Raw genomic sequence first — 15,864 nt, 5'->3', positions numbered from 1 at the left:
ATGCTGTGTCCACAGATCAAGTCCAAGTCATGCTGACCCTCCATCTGCGCTTTCTCCCAGTCCCTATCTTCCTGGATACTGCAGCAGGAAAGCAGACCAGACTGAGCATTCCCTGGGAAAATTATCATCTCTCATACCAGGGTCACATTTCTACATGCTTCTGGAAACTCTGTTGCTAAACAAAGCACATTCGTGTTCTTGGCAACTGGTAAGAGTCACATGGACAAGGAGAGGATTTTAGGACTTCTGCCACCACTTAACAGATGTCAAAATCTAGAGTATGCAAAAAGGTCTTTGCCACTGTTAGCAGGTAGGAAATGCAGACAGCCCTGGTAATTTGCACATATTAATCACTAGAGATCTACATGGACAAAGCAGCACCAAATGGGAAACAGGGCCACCGTGCCAAGTTCCAGAGCATCTTAGCACAGCTCCGTTATCCACTCGCCCTCCTGCAGCAGATGTACATATACATTGCTTCTTCATTTGTTTTCCAAAGGATGCAGTCCGCCAGGACAAGAGTTCCCAAACAGAACTACCCTGTTCAGAAAGAGCAGCACATTTGGGAAGGTAAAGGATATTTCCGAGAAATCTTCCTACTCACTCACACAGAAGCAAAACTATAAAGAACAGAGGGGCAGGTCAATGTGCCCCAGTGGTAGAGCTGCTGTCTCAGTGGGCTCATACACATCAAGGCTAGCAGCTAATAAATCACAGGACTGAGCAATAAAAGACCTTGTCCACGGTAGGAAAATGACCTGTTACTGACAGCTTATTGTTAGTAACAGCTCCTCACAGCCCCCTAACCTCAGCTGTGTTGAAAAGAGGCTGGTAGCTAGCACAAAAGGAAATGAACAGCTTTCAACAGCCTGATGAACTCAGTAACTTTCTACACTGGGTCAGCAGGCAAAGACAAGTCCTGTTTCACACACCACCACAGCGAAACCATCACAAGCACCACAGGCAGGGAGATCTCATTTCTGCAAATAATATTAGCAAGCGTCTTCCTGCCAGAGGCTTACTAAATGACCACAGTAAAGATGTGCATAAAAAGAAGTCTTCTCCTTTTAGAGCAACTTCCATGTAAAACTAAACCCATCTTGTTCTCAAATGATCTCATGTTTACCAGAGGTTGTTCTGCCTTTGTGCCCTCACCTGGAAGAAGACTGGAATCCACGGTCTTGCTCAGGAAGGTAGATAAAACACCAACACAGCAGGAAGGTTTCAAAGAGCAAAGAGATTATCAAACAAAAGCTCCTAGTGTTCAGGCACAAGGGCAATAACAGACACTAATTTCAAAGCAGTAAACTTCCCTCTAGGGAAACAAAAGCTCTTCACAGTCGCCTTCACTTCCCAGCTCTCTATCTATCCTGTCTCACAGTAAAATACATAAAGCTCAGTCTGACCTTTCTCTTACAGTAGCTTCATCTTTCTCAAAAACTCCTAGCATATTTTGGGGTCATTCTGTAACGTACAGTAGCAATGGCCAGATCTCTCCACCCACAGCAACTTTTGCCACACTCCCTAACTCTTCTCCCATGTTTAGCCTCTCTTCGATAGTTTTTCTGCTGATTTCTCCTTCTTTTTGTGAGCAGACTAATGACCAGCTCCTGCAGGAGGTTGGATTAAGAGTCCTAAAAATCCTTGACAAGAAAGGATTTTAAATTACTATTTTCACTGACTAACAGTGACTCAGAATGGCTTGTTTACCAATGGGCCTTTTCTCAAGCAGAAAAAACTTCACTGAGGTCTGGATTACAAACTACTAAAATAGCAAAGTATTTTGAAACTGCAGCGGTTCTGACAGGAAATGGGGACCTAACTGCACTTAATGAAAGGAGGGGGGGGAAAACAGCAGAACAATTCTGGACATGGCAATTCATAACTCTACTCATATTTTCACTTGCTTATAAAGGAAATTCTGACAGCTGCCAATATAAACAGAGTAAAAGCACTAGCAGAGAGTGTACCATTCCTCAATGTGTACACACATGGGTGTGGAACAGACAACCCCCAGCAAAGCCTGACTTTCCAGTGTACACTCTAATTTTGTCTAATTTAGAGATGAGAGTTTAAAAAGGAGGAGGGAAGAAGCATAAGTTTCACAGGCTCCTTTCTTCTGATCTTTCCCTTCTCCAAACCTTAACAAGGCAAGCCACCACTGTGTACAAAGAAGCAAGGTGAGGAACCAGGACACTTGGTGACTCCTCTGTGTAACTATGTCCCCAAATGAGTAAGTTTTTTTGCCCACTTCTGAGAACTGATGCCTTCCCTCTGAGTCCCTCACCCCAATGCTGAGGAAGCAGGGGAGGAAGATCCCTTCCCTTGCTAGGAAGCCCAGTGACACCCTGCAGCATACGCTCAAGCCCATCTTTTCCAAAAGGCAGTTTGGGAAATACGTGCAAGTGTCAAACCATGCAGATCTCCCTGATCCTTATCAGCCCAAGCTCGAAGTCCAAGTCTGACTTTCTGCAAACAGCTTGTAACAAAAGTTCTTATATTCTTTCTCCTCATAAAAATAAGTCACATGCTCTTTCTCAAAGCTTGTATTTCAAATCAGCACAAATAAGCTCTGATCTGAGTTCCTCTTCTATCAACAGTGCCTTGCAACACAGCTCCTGCGCTTGATGCGAGCAGCAGACTTTTTGCCTGACATGTAGCTTCAGCAGCTCTATTCACTCATTCAAAACCAAACTCTTCAGTGAAGACTTCACTGCCTTCTCTGCTAAAAAGGTTAATTTTTCACTTAAAATCACTAATACAAATAATCTACTTGACACAAAATCACAGAAGAGGCAAAGGCACTTTCACTTCATTGTGAAATGCATTTGCAGACATCAACAACATACTCTCCCTCAGTACTTTTACCTTTTGTTGAAGTTCAAGCACTTTGCCCTGTGTTTTTAGGAAAGATTAATTACCTCCGAATGAAGATTCATGCTATTTCTCCACAGCATCAAGAAGCCCCGGGACAATACAGCAAAAAATATACAGCCTGAAGATAAGTCACACAAACTTCACAAGACAGAAGATGGCATCTTTGCTGATGAATAAAGTCAGTACTAAGTAACTAGGTTGTAATAACAAAAAATTGTAGCACACCTCAGGCTTCTGCACAGCAGGAGAATGACATCCATACTCCTCAGAGATGACAGAACGCTGTCATTCAGGAACACCTGCAATTCCCTGTTCCTCAACCTACCTCAACCACTGTCGCCTCCAGTCATGCGAGTGCTCTGAAAGAGAGGTATTACTCTAATCTCAGTACTTCCTCTCTCCTGTGACACTGGTCACAGTGAATCATCACTTAATAAACAGTATTTCTTAATTGACGGGTGCAGCATTTCCAACAGCACCGCAGGCACACTTCCCTTTACCCCAATTCTGGAGAACTTATCTACACAAATCCACACCTGGACAATGAGAGTTCGTAGCAAACTTATTCCAAAGAGTCTGCACTCCTGATGATCTGTTATGCTGGCACAGGTGCCATGCTCAGTCCAAAAAACGTGGACTCCTGCTCTTACCTTTCACGTTCAATCTTCCTCTAAACTAGTGTCCAGAGCAGCCTACTCCCTCAGAAAAAAACTAAAGAGATTGCTTGATGTGCGATTAATGGGATTAGTCTCCTCTGCGGTCAGTCTTTCTGAGCTATGTTCCACTTGCCACAAGCTGATTAGCTGTCCGCTTAAGGAGGAGCTGGGATAAGTTTCCTTCTGACGGCAGTGAAGTGGAGAGGCAGGCGCTGACTGTAATAATATGTTGTTTCCTGTCTGCGGCTGAGCTGAGAGGTACTTCCCAACAGAAAAGGGTTTACAGGAGCTCAGGAGTTCAAGCTCCACCTCTTCCAGTGAAGAGCCTTTAACTACGGAGGAGGGGTCAACAGCATGGCTCCTGCGCTCAACAAGTGTGCTCTGACAGAGCTTCACTTGCAGTAAAGTGGGAAGAAGAAATCAAACTACATGCATCTCTCTCCACAGTGAGGAGCTTTCTCCTATGGGATCTCAAAGCTCTATATAAGATGGGATGGAAATGTTGTAATACATGTTATGTGAATGAGGGTGAAAGTCCACATCACCATTTGCTAGCAATAAATGAAAAACATTTACAGAAGCATCGTGTGAGAATCATACCGAAACACAAAATATGTACATGGAAGGATCTGATGTTCTTCCTAGGCCCTCTCCTATTGATGACAGGTGTTTTTTATTAGTACTAAAGAACACATATTTTAGGTTTTTTTCATCTTTAGCTTTATACAAATCCTGTACAAGGCAGGAAGGGGTCAATGGACTGAAAAGAACTCACTTCATCAGCTGTGCCAATTGTATTGAAGGTAGCAAGCATAATTCAGTTGGTGCTGTCTAGAAAAAAGCAGCTCTTCAGTCAACACACCAGCTTGAGGAGTAAGAATTTGTTCACCACACAAACATACGAAAATGGACCTAGAGGAGATGACCCAAAGTCCTTTCAAAGACTCTTGAGGAGATAGCTGTGGTGGCAAAGCGTCAGCCTGAGCAACAGACAACAGAGTGACTGGTGCCTCCCGAAACCTTACGGGCTTCACAGAGGAGTATGGGTGTGCTGGATGGTTCAGGTCCACAAAACAGGTAAAGCAGTCATTTTGAGAGAAGTATCTCCAAAACCCAGGCTTCCTGGCATGATCTAGAGAAAAAAACTATTCCGGGTTTGAAGTACAGAACTCATCCTTATTGTGTATTTTGGTTTAATGTTCCTAAAACAACTGCAGGCTAATGCATTAATGCAAAATTGCACTGTCCAAGAAAAAATTGATCATGGAACAGGTGAAGTCTCACCAAGAAGACCCAATGTGCCCAGTGTGATCCCAAATCATCTACTTTTCAGAGATGACAAGAGTTTTTAAGGGTATGGTTGGGAAAGCTCTGCTCAGAAGTCAAGGTCAGGCTTTGACCTCACCCTTCCAATGCTGCTAATCTCTGTTTCATAAGGAATACAAAGGTAGGCACACACTGATGACAAGAATCCAGGCTAAAACTTGACCACTCTCTTTGAAATAAATGGCTCTGAAGTACCAGGACAACATGGTTATCACTTTGTACCACAGCAGATCCTCTCTAAGGCCTTGTGAAAGGCAGCAGCCCTAGGAAAATCCACTGGTGAGAGATCTATACCCCAGGTACAAAGGGATCACACATGGAAAGAGAGTCACATCCCAGACATCCCAAAAGAATTTATCTTGGAGAAAAGGATAGAAATAGCAGAGATGTGACAGAATCAGCAAATATTACACCTACAGACCTCCTGAGAGAAGAAAGGGCTGGCATGGGGCTGCTATATGATTTGTTCCCAGAGGCCTCGGGCTAAATAACTCTGCAACCACAGTGCCTGATCTGAAAGAACAAGAGCTAAACAAAATGCTTTTTCTTAGACCTCTCAGGGGATGGAGCTGTGCAACATCTTAAGCAAAAAGATGCCCCTAGTCACATGCTCCCAGGCCATTCTATAGTCACATATATATTAACTCTGGATAGCAGTCCTGAAAACTGTCCCCACTGCAAATAGGATACACTTACTGAAGAAATCTATGCAAGATCAGCTAAGTAAACAACAGTGGAACTTGTATTACACACTCTTCTTTTTAGAGGAAGAGGTCTGCATCTTAATACTCACTTTTCTCGTGCTCCTGCCAGCTGAGAGCAAACAAATTAGCTGTCAGGCTTATGTCCTATGTAAAAAGTTTACTGGCAGCTGTATTTTTTAACCTTATTCCTCTATTTATGCAACATAACCTCTGTTGGCTCCATGCTCTGGTTTTCTTCTCTCACGGTGCTGCCTCCCCATGCTCCTCACTGTCCTTTCACCGCTTTCTCATCTGACTGCTCACCCCCTATTACCCCTTTGCTTTGGGTCTGCATTGCTCCCCCCTAAGTGGTTTATCTAGAGTTTTTGCTTCCTGCCTCCTTTATTAGTACCTTAGGAGTGTTATTCATGCAACCAGACCTGCAGAATCTATACATTAAGCATCAGTAATGCCTGGACAGAGGATGAGTTTCCTCAGAAAGAAACCACTCTTTTGTAAATCCAAAACTACCAGACTTCACTGAAGAAAATACAGAAACAAAAAGAAAAGCAGAACATCTAACACTCCAGAATAACTGTCTCTGCTGTAAAACAGCAAATGTTGGATGTTTTTGGTTTAAGATAAAAACTCAACAGTGAGTCTCCCACTGATTTGAAACAGGAAAAAAACAATGCATCAACTCTGAATTTTAGAAAGGAACTGAGGTGGGGAGATGCATGGGGGAAACAGAGAGCTCTCAAAGTAAACCAAGAGAAAACTGCAAGACTGCAAGGAATCCAAAGCGCTGACAGCAGTGATGTGGCAGACCAAAAAGCAGCAAGACTAGGCAACCTTCTGATTTTCTAAGTATTTTTATAGCTCATGGTAAACCACAGTCAAACCCCTCTGTTAGTCATGATAGAAAGAACAGATAGACATTAAGAGAATGTTCTTCTTGAAGTTTACCTGAGCCCCATGATATACTCATCAGCTGGAGAGAGCGCAAACTGTATCTGCTACTGGAGTGCTGAAGTAATCCTATACTTTTTACCCCCTAGGGAAGGCAGGGACTGGCAGAGCCTGATACCATAATCATGGAAGTAACCCTTCACTGTTGGACTCAGATGAGGCAATCTGAGAAAGCAAACACACTATTTTCTCCTGTCCCTACACACAGTGTCCCTGACAGAGATTAGATCTCTCCCAACTATAATAAGCAAAACAGGAACAGTACATTTGCTTACCTGAAAAATCACTCTATTTACATGTGGGAAAACTGAAGCAAGATGTATCCCCCAGAAGATGCTTTATTAACAGGTAAATAACTTCACATTCTTGAAAATGTACCCTCTACCGAAATCACTGCAGAATCCTTCTCCCTGTGCACACACATTGATATCTAATATTGATATTTACTATCAGACCCAGATGTGCCTCCTTACTTGCCCAGTTATGAATGCAGAAAGTGTTTCAAACTTTGTGAAAGTGCTGGGGTTTCATCTGGACATAGAGTGGGTGCCATACCTGCTTGGCACAGATATCGCAAAGCAAAAAGCTACAGCTACGTAACAGAAACATCCTTTGTTAGAGATCTTTAAAGCAGTGGGTCACTACTGCTGCAGTGCAAAGCACACTGCTCAGTCTTGGTCACCACCTGTAGGTCACTGGAATCCTACTGGATCAGCTTTCTCCCTGCACCTGGGCTGCTCCCCCCCTTCACCCTGCCTCCTTTCTCCACACTCTCCTCTCTTCTGCCTTTTGAGCCCTCTGGAGGCTGCATGGAGGTTACTGCTGTTAGGCAACTCCTAAGCTCACACTGCTGCTCGACACTCGCCCTGCATGGCTGCTGTTAATGGCTTTTTTCTGTATACCAGGCATTTCCCCCAAAATGGATGTCGCGGAACACCTGCACCTCAGAAATGTAGTAATTTTTTCTCCAGTTACTAAGCCTGTAGAAAATGAAGCAGTGACACCACTGCGTTTCCAGAATGCAAATATTTAGCACATATTCAACATGTAACAAGTATCCTAAACCAATTCCACAGTTATTCCTGTGTGACATCTTTTTGTTCCTTCTTTTGCTTTGCCGCTATATATAGCGTGCATATATAAACACACATACAGCCACATACAAATAAAGTCAGAGAAAGAAGTTTACATATTTTAAGGCCTGAAGGGAAAACTAAATTCCTTTAGCAAGATCTCCAGCATAAACATCAACATCACCCCTAACTCCCTTAGCAGAACAAATTTTTCTGTCCCACTGTGTAAATGGATTCTATCAAACTCCTCTAAGCTTACATGTAAGAAAATCCTTGAATGCAAAGTTTTAGCACTATACATAATAACCCAAGGTATTTCCCGTGTGCATGGAGATGAGTTATGATGTTGTAAGGAAAAATAAGTTTACTTTTTAAAATGTTTTTGTTTCAGTGAAAGAGGCTGTGAAGATTGTTCAGATGTTTTTAAACTCTGCAAAACAGAAGGGATGTGGGGGAAAGATGCAAGAAGAATGGAAAATAATGCAAAAAATCCTACCGTGAAGCTGTTGTTGACATTCTTAGTGCTGGATTCTGCCACACTGGCATCTGTCAGATCCACTTCATCAAAAATAATGGACTGGAAAGAAAAAATTCAAAACCCCAATGAATTACTGAATCCAAGGTACAAGCAGCAAGCCCAAAGGGACATGCCTGTATGTCTGCCTAGCACACTCCATCACAGCCTTTTATGATCGGAAAGAAAGACCAGCACCACCAACAAGAAGGGTTCAGAAGTCTAGTTCCATATGCTGGGGCTCGCACTTGCCTATCTTCAGTCAGTGAACACAAGGACTTTATTTTTATTAAGGGATTATTTAAAAAAAAATAGTTGTAGGTTTTGTCCTTGTGAAAGGAGACAGATTTATATCTAGTTGGCTATCAACATACTAAACCAAATGCATGGCAGCTCTGGTTTGATAAATTCTAGACTTGCTTATCTCCTCCATTTTCTCTTTTCATTCGTATTTTCTCCCTTTTTTTCAGCTTCTATTGATTCAGACCCTATTCCCTACTAAAATGCTCCAAAGGGGAAAAAAAAAAATCACAGGTCCACATCATGCATTACTTAAAAGCAAGAATTTCCAAGTGTGAGGCAACACACTGGGTGGGATCTTCTAGTAGCTACAAAACCTGAAGACAAGTGCTTACAGAGCACAGGTTCTTTTCTCTACTGAGGGCTGCTTTCTCACAGACACCCATCTGCCTCCAAAGCTCCACCACTGACTTTCTTCCCTTGGACTCCTCTGTATTGTCAAGACCTTACCTTAGCAGTTTTTGCATAGTAGAGCGTTCGTCCTCGCAGCTTAAAATATCGTCTCTTCCAGCGCTGGAAGGAGCTGGTCTGTTTCATCAGCATCCCCTCTTTTATGATAGTCTACAAAAATAAGGAGGGGAGAGGGATGAAGCATACATTCTACTTACAGGCATTTTCTATGCTCTCCCAAAATGTACCCGTACCAAAAAGACTGGGTTTGAGATCAATAATCTTAGTGCCCTCTGCTGGAAGTGCTCAACAAATTCATTCAACAGAAGCACGCAAACTTAACAAGATTAAACCATCACAAGGGGGTGCGGTTTTATCCTTGTCTGTGGTGCTATCACAATAAAAAAACAAAAAAACAAAAAAAATTCTGACTGAATGAGCATTTTGAAGTCTAACAATGACTAGGGGAGCGTAACAGTTAAACTCACTGAGGTCAGATTTCAGCCATGGGTAATTGTGCCCTTCATTTCATTGGCATTTGATTACAAGTGCATACACACTATCTGTCCCTGTCTCCAGTTCTGCCCTGTGACATTATCAGCATCTACCTGGCAAGCTGTAGGCCCACACGGTGAAGAATGAAACTAGAGTGAAGAAGGAGCTACATCCAACTTCAGCATTTGGTATTCTTCAGATAGTCTTGGCCCTGCCTCAGTACTTTGGCTGGCTGCCATTTCCCAGGGCTAGAGTGCCAAAACTGTCTACGCACACTGCCTTTTTTTTTTTTTTTTTTTTTTATTTTTTTTTTTTTTTTCTTTAACTGCTTTATAACTAGATTGACATACCAGCAGACACAGTCCCATATGCTCACTCACATACTACACATACATAGAGATATGTATTTAATCCACATGCACTTCATTCTACTTCGTCAAATACATTTGATTCCTTTGAGGACAGATTTTGAATACCAACAGCTACACGAAAATAATCTCAAAACCTGATGCTTAGGAAGACAAAGGCAGAAAAGTCAGAGCTGAAGGTTCATCCCCAAATTACTGATTGAAGATATTGCCCAGGAACTGCAAATGGTGTTATGTCATGCTTCAGTACCATGAGAAATCTATTTCTCTCCCCAAGAAAACAGCCCCCAGGAACCCACTTCTTGCTGAGAGCGTCCAATGTGATAAACACAGAGTTAAAACACAGGAAACAAATGGTCCGGCAATCTTGTAAGACAGGTTATTCTGTATCTTGATGCCAGGAAAATTACACAGCTTTAACATACCAGAGGTCTCAGTGTAACTCGGGTTTGTAACAGTCAGGTCACCAATGAGTATCAATTAATTCACAGTGTTACATGTGCACTGCCAGGCTACTAGAGCGCAAAATAAATACTCTTACTGATCCAGCGGGTTCAGTTCGTTTTAGAAATCCTTTCCAGGGCACTAAACTTGCTTTTAAAATGCTATATATATTTTTAATGTGGGTCTTTCCTTTTTGAAACAGCTGCAGATTTTAATACTTTCCACACGCACTGGCCCTTGCCAAGCTCAAAGTTTCCTCAAAAAGCACTTGGAAAAAAATGCTGACTATAAGAAGAAACATCCGTCTGACAATAAATGCTTCTCTCTTGCTAGACTGAGCCATCCTCAAACTGGCCTGAGAGATCATAGGGTCTGGACCACCATGGTGATGCCTCTACTCACAAATCAGAGGGGACAGAGTGGGCTCCCGCAGAGCCCCAGAGCTGAAAGAGAGCTGCCAGCCACAGGAGTCACTACATACCTTCCTCCATTGTATTGGGAAGAAGGGTGAGAGCTCCTCTATCTCTTCCAAAACAAACATCATTTACCTTGGAGCCTGGGACCTGGCCACCCCTGAGGCTGGTGAACCCAAATCCTCACTGCTTCCCAGTACTGCTTCACAAAAGCCACCTGCACATTGGCAGAAATACCTGTCAGTGCTCAGGCAAACACCAACTTCAGTGTGCCTAGTTCAACCAGAAACCACCAAACTCACAGTATTTCCAACTGAATAAAAAGAGATAATAAAAATGCATGATTTAAGACTGAGCTCATATCTAAAAATGGCCGTCTCCCACATCAGCTACCCACAACTCTGAAGCAGTCACTGAAAGACATCTTGGCACCTGTTTTCCACAAGTCACAGCAGAGACACAGCAGTAGGAATATACTTTAAGAACCCACAAGGCATCTGGGAGCAGCTTCAGGGTCCCAAAATTAAACACACTATGGTGATACCCAGAAACAAGATGTTAAACTAACTTAGAGCTGATGCTACGCAAAGAATCTGAAACTCAGCCATGATCTTAATCTGAAGCTTCCGCAGAAGAGAAAATGGAGTTTCAACACTGACCCAACAGCATCCCTTGCTGAAATGACACTGAAGGCGAGGCCAAAGCCAAAGGCACTCATCTGGAACTGGAAAAGGTGCATTCAGGCTCCTACTCCGCCACGGACTTTTTATGAGATCCCAATAAAGCAATTTTCATTCTGCGAGTCTCCGTTTCCCATCTGCCAAGTGGAACAAACAGCACTGCCCAACTCTGCGGAGTCCTATTAGAATACATATATGTCTGATGAGTTACTTTAACCTCCAGCACCTCAGTATCAAAGAGAAATGTAAAGCAGTGGTGCCTAAATTACCATGCTAAAGAAACCACACAGTTCTGCAGTTCACAGGGAAGAAAATAGGAAAATGGCAAGAGATTTTCCAGATCAAGACAGAAACATGGAGTGATCTTTTGCATTCCTTGGACAAAACCACATATAATTAAAAAATGAGAAAGAGAAAGTAGCTGCTGAACTCTGCAAAGCCCTGAATTAGTCAGAGAGGAATTAAAAATCATGTGGAAGACTCCCAGGATGCAAAGCCCAAAGATATCAAGTCAGCCAGGAGTCTGATCAAAAAATAGCAACTTGCAGGAGACTTCAGAGCTCTGTTGCTGCACTTATTCACAGATATGCTTCAGCCGGGGTCAGCCAGAGCCCCACGCTCCCCAAGCTCCGTCAGCCGCACTCCAGCCACTCCAACTCTTGCCCAGCCCACCAGAACAGTAACTCACAGCAAAACAAAACCTCTGCTTTCTCCCAGCTCCCACAGCTCCCGCCTGCCACACTCAGCTCCCAAGCGCTGCCCAACAGGCAGCTCCCCTCACCTTGGCAGGGCTCACTCACCTCTGCACAAGACGTGCATTCCTCCATTCCTCTTTTAAACAGAACCCTTTTTTTTTTTTTTTAACCAAATGACAACAATCCCAGAGGTCACCTTGCCCCTCCCTAAGAAGCAGTTTATGTCATTTGACAGGCTCTATCTATAGAAAACCTCACAGCTACATAACTCAGGCATGAAAGGCCAGCGAGAAGCGAGCTCTCGCATGCACGCGCTGCTCAGAGAAAACAAGCCTCTGGTTCAGAGCTGCCCATCTCTGTACAAGAGCGGCTGTTCTATTTATAGGAACACAGCTCAGAAGAGTTTGGTGGGTTTGGGCGGAAAGGGCTGGAGATAAGATCAAGATGACTTTATAAAATGATTCAGACATTGCTGTCTTTCTCCTCCTATATTTTAATTTTACAGCCAAAGGACTTGCTACTTGCAGAGGAATGCAGCCGAGAAAATTAACTGGGGAAAGGACCTGACAGCAAAGTAACATCAAATGAAATAAAAGGGAGGAGCTGAACAGTTATTTCTGCTCATCAGCCTCTCTGTAGATTTTTTTAAATTGAAGATCTACTCTGATCAAATTACTAGGCATGTAATTCATCAAGGCAAAAGTGAAATTACTTCTCCCATAAGAAAAAAAGAGAGTTAAATCCATTTTTAGTGTTATTTATTAGATGTTACAGGAACAGCTACTGCCCTGAAACATCACAAGGTTTGATTACATGCATCCTACCAAGGATAAATATAAAAATTGTTTGTGATCAAACTATCCAGACTGCTTTCTATACAGCTGAGTTTCTCTCCAGTGTGGTGTCCTGTGGCATGGTACTCCATGGTCAGACAACACTGTGAAAAAATGATCTTCTTGGATCAAGTCTAAAATGATGTGCTACAAGTTTCAACAGTGACCCCCTTTTATCATATTACAAGACAGTGTAAAAAAGGTTACTGAACAAACTGACAATTTAAAGCAACACTGCACATAGCAGAGTCTTAAGTGTCTCCGCAAAGACACGATTAGACAGCTAAAAGGCAGAGCCTAGGAAATTTCTAGCATTTCACTATTTATCTTTGGCCTTGAAGAAAAGTGACTTCCTGCAGAAAAAAAATCAGTTCACAGCAAGCAATACCCAACCCTCCCCCCAGCTCATCCCCTTTTAAAACTTGACATTTAGGAAGATAAATAATACGTTCTCAGATTTCTTCTGTCAAAACGGGTGCAGGGTTGAGGCCTAATCCCGAACTGACAAAAGAAAAGTTTTGCCACTGACCTCAATGGGAATGGTTTCAAACAACTCACAGGACTTAAATTAAGAATTTAAGACAGGGAGAGCCTTGTGCTTCACTGCTTCCCCTTCACACGGTCCTACCTTGTAAGAACAAGAAGCCAAATGATTAACAGTAGTCATTCACAAAACCAGCAAGATACGGTTTTATTTTCTGCAGCAATACTTGTCTGAGGTGTCTCTGTATGCAGTAACCCACATCAGGAGATCAGAGAGCCAGCCTACACAGATGAAATGCCTTCTATACTGATAACGCAAATGATTCTGTTAAAAAGTTAAGAATTATTGTATCAGATTTCAGCTACTTTCAGACTGCATCCCTTGTTCTCCAGCACATAGTACTGCTCACTGTATGAAACACAGGAGTAGCCTGTCCTCTCCTGAAGTTTAAGCCTCTTGCTCCGTTTGGAAGTAAGGCCCTTGATATATCTAATTTCCTAATCTGGAAAACAAGACCCTATTAGCCAGACTGAAGGCAACTATCAACCATACCCAGCTGTCAGGCTGGCAAGTGTCCTTTGGCACAGGGAGGCTCCAAATTGTGTTCAATATAGACAGAGGAAGAACAATGCAACCTATTTTACAGCTGAGATCATGACATATTCTTAGGGGCAGTTATTCAGTGCAGCATATCTGAAACAAGAATTTTGCTTCACTGGTATTTCTTTCCAATGCAGAAAAAACCCTCTGTACAAGGTAAAAGCAAAATCATTCATAACTATGTAAATGGCAACTAAAGAATCTCAAACACCAAAGTCCTCAGCATCTGGATTTCTCTGTTTTCCATGTGTCTTCAGAATGTAAAAACTCCGGGGCATAGACTGTTTTTATTTATATGTACTATAAAACTTTGAGCAGGGTGCTGATGCCAAGCAACAAATAACTGACTAAAGAAAGCACCAAATGCATGGAGAAGGAGAAAACAAAATAAAAAACCATATGCAGAACTGACAGGCTACCTTTATAGAGATCTGCAGTCAAATACGGCAAGAGAGTCTTGCCACACTAGGGCAGGTACAAATCCGGAGAGCTGTATCTTGTCGTGGGTAAAACAGTTTTAGTAGCTCGTTCCATAAAAGCTCCTTGTGGTCACAAATATGGAACTAATAGTTATTTAGAAACCAAATTAAATACGGTAAATCCAACAAAGAAACTACTGGAATAAATCTAACCAACCCCACAGAATAAGACATGAAAGGTCAAAAGGCTAGGGGTTAACAAGCTAATCCGAGAGCAACATCCTTCCACCAGACAGTGGTCACACCCTGGAAATTAACGCCAGGAAGCTTGAAGGGGGGAAATCTGGACCAGTAAAGCAATTCTAAGTATGGGATACACAGAGAACTAGCTACACAGATCTACAGGGGAGCACAAGGAATTTACAGACCATGTAATGCTGTTTGGGAGAATGCTACACTTGGCTCTTGCAAAAGAGGAAACTGCATTAAGAGTACTTCCACTGGTATCAAAAGGACAAGACATCATGTGAACTCACTGCAACAAAAGGACTCCAGAAGAGGGGGGAAAAAGAAAAGAAAATCAGAGGTCATCTGCAAGAATCAAATGTCAAAATAGAAGCTAGGACTGTAAATTAACGATGCAGTAATAGAAGCCAAGCTCTCCACTGATAAAGGGGGTACTGTCTAGGCTTTTACTGTACATTGTTTAATACCATTTTGGTTTAATAACCTATGCTTTATAAACTGGGAAGCAACCATATCAGGTTACAGCACAGATCTCTGTACAACCACATGTGACAGCCTGAGAAATCTCCCCTAACAACCATCCTCCCAATCCTCCCTCTTTTCTAACCTCCAGCTCCGCTGAATTAGCTGGACTCTGCCTACTCAGTGAGCAACTAGGGCCAAGCCTGGCCGACTGCTCTCTGGACAGCCTCTCTGCAGCTACCAAGACAAGCAGAATTCAGAGCAGCATCTAGCAATCTGTCGATAGCATAGTTGATATGGCACTGAAACAGGAAATGCAAGTTTATTCTCCAGATCAGTAGTGAAAAACAGGAGTTTGTAGCAAATAAAATACCGAAATGGCTTGAGTTAGAATCTGCCTTGGCACAGATGAAACAAACTCTCACACACTTCATTCTTCATTAGTTAATGCTGTAGCCAGTAAACAAAGAACAGGTCTTTGAACCAGCTTCTTTCCAATACCATGTTCAGCTGCTACTATTGTGAATGATTCTCTACTAAAAGGGATGAATGCTCATAGACCTCAAGTGAACAAATTAACAAAGAAAAACAAATTTGAAAGCATGCAGAAAGATTGCACTTATACGGGAAAGGAAATACAAAATACCAGCATATCATCATGCAGTTCCCTGGTAAATGAGCTTGGTTAGAGAGTTCCAAGTGAAGTACTTGAAACAGATGAATACTCTGGTCAGCTACTTAGAAGACAGAATGAAAAACACACCGGTACACTCTGATTCAGGATGAGTTAGTAGCTGGACAACTCCTGGCACGCTAACTGCTTAAGCCCTTGGTATGCTTTCCATAGTCTCCAGGCATCCTTCCCAAACACATTTATCACAAGAGGGGAACTGAGCACGAAGCTCAAGTCATCCCAGCAAACTATAGCAAAGCTGGA

General features: G+C 42.5%; 1 protein-coding gene across 6 annotated transcripts in view; it reads right to left on the bottom strand.

The window, feature by feature from the left end:
• Nucleotides 1-8,982, bottom strand: part of DGKD (diacylglycerol kinase delta) — a 41,427-nt gene extending 32,445 nt beyond the window's left edge. For 3 of the 6 annotated variants that reach the window (XM_026855575.1, XM_026855576.1, XM_026855581.1), the window contains exons 1-2: nt 8,849-8,982; nt 8,081-8,161 (exon numbers count right to left, since the gene is read on the bottom strand). In XM_026855575.1, coding sequence (XP_026711376.1) covers nt 8,081-8,161; nt 8,849-8,941 — 174 coding nt within the window. In that variant the 5' untranslated portion in view covers nt 8,942-8,982. Of the gene's footprint in view, nt 1-2,921; nt 3,079-3,102; nt 3,469-3,527; nt 3,717-8,080; nt 8,162-8,848 lie in introns of those variants that run through there. The other 3 variants (XM_026855580.1, XM_026855579.1, XM_026855577.1) reach the window with 3 other exon arrangements.
• Nucleotides 8,983-15,864: the final 6,882 nt, after the last annotated feature.

Source organism: Athene cunicularia, assembly GCF_003259725.1.
Source record: "Athene cunicularia isolate RWA chromosome 9 unlocalized genomic scaffold, athCun1 chr9_part2, whole genome shotgun sequence".
NCBI classification, from domain to species: Eukaryota; Metazoa; Chordata; class Aves; order Strigiformes; family Strigidae; genus Athene; species Athene cunicularia.
This window is presented reverse-complemented; position numbering and strand designations above follow the sequence as displayed.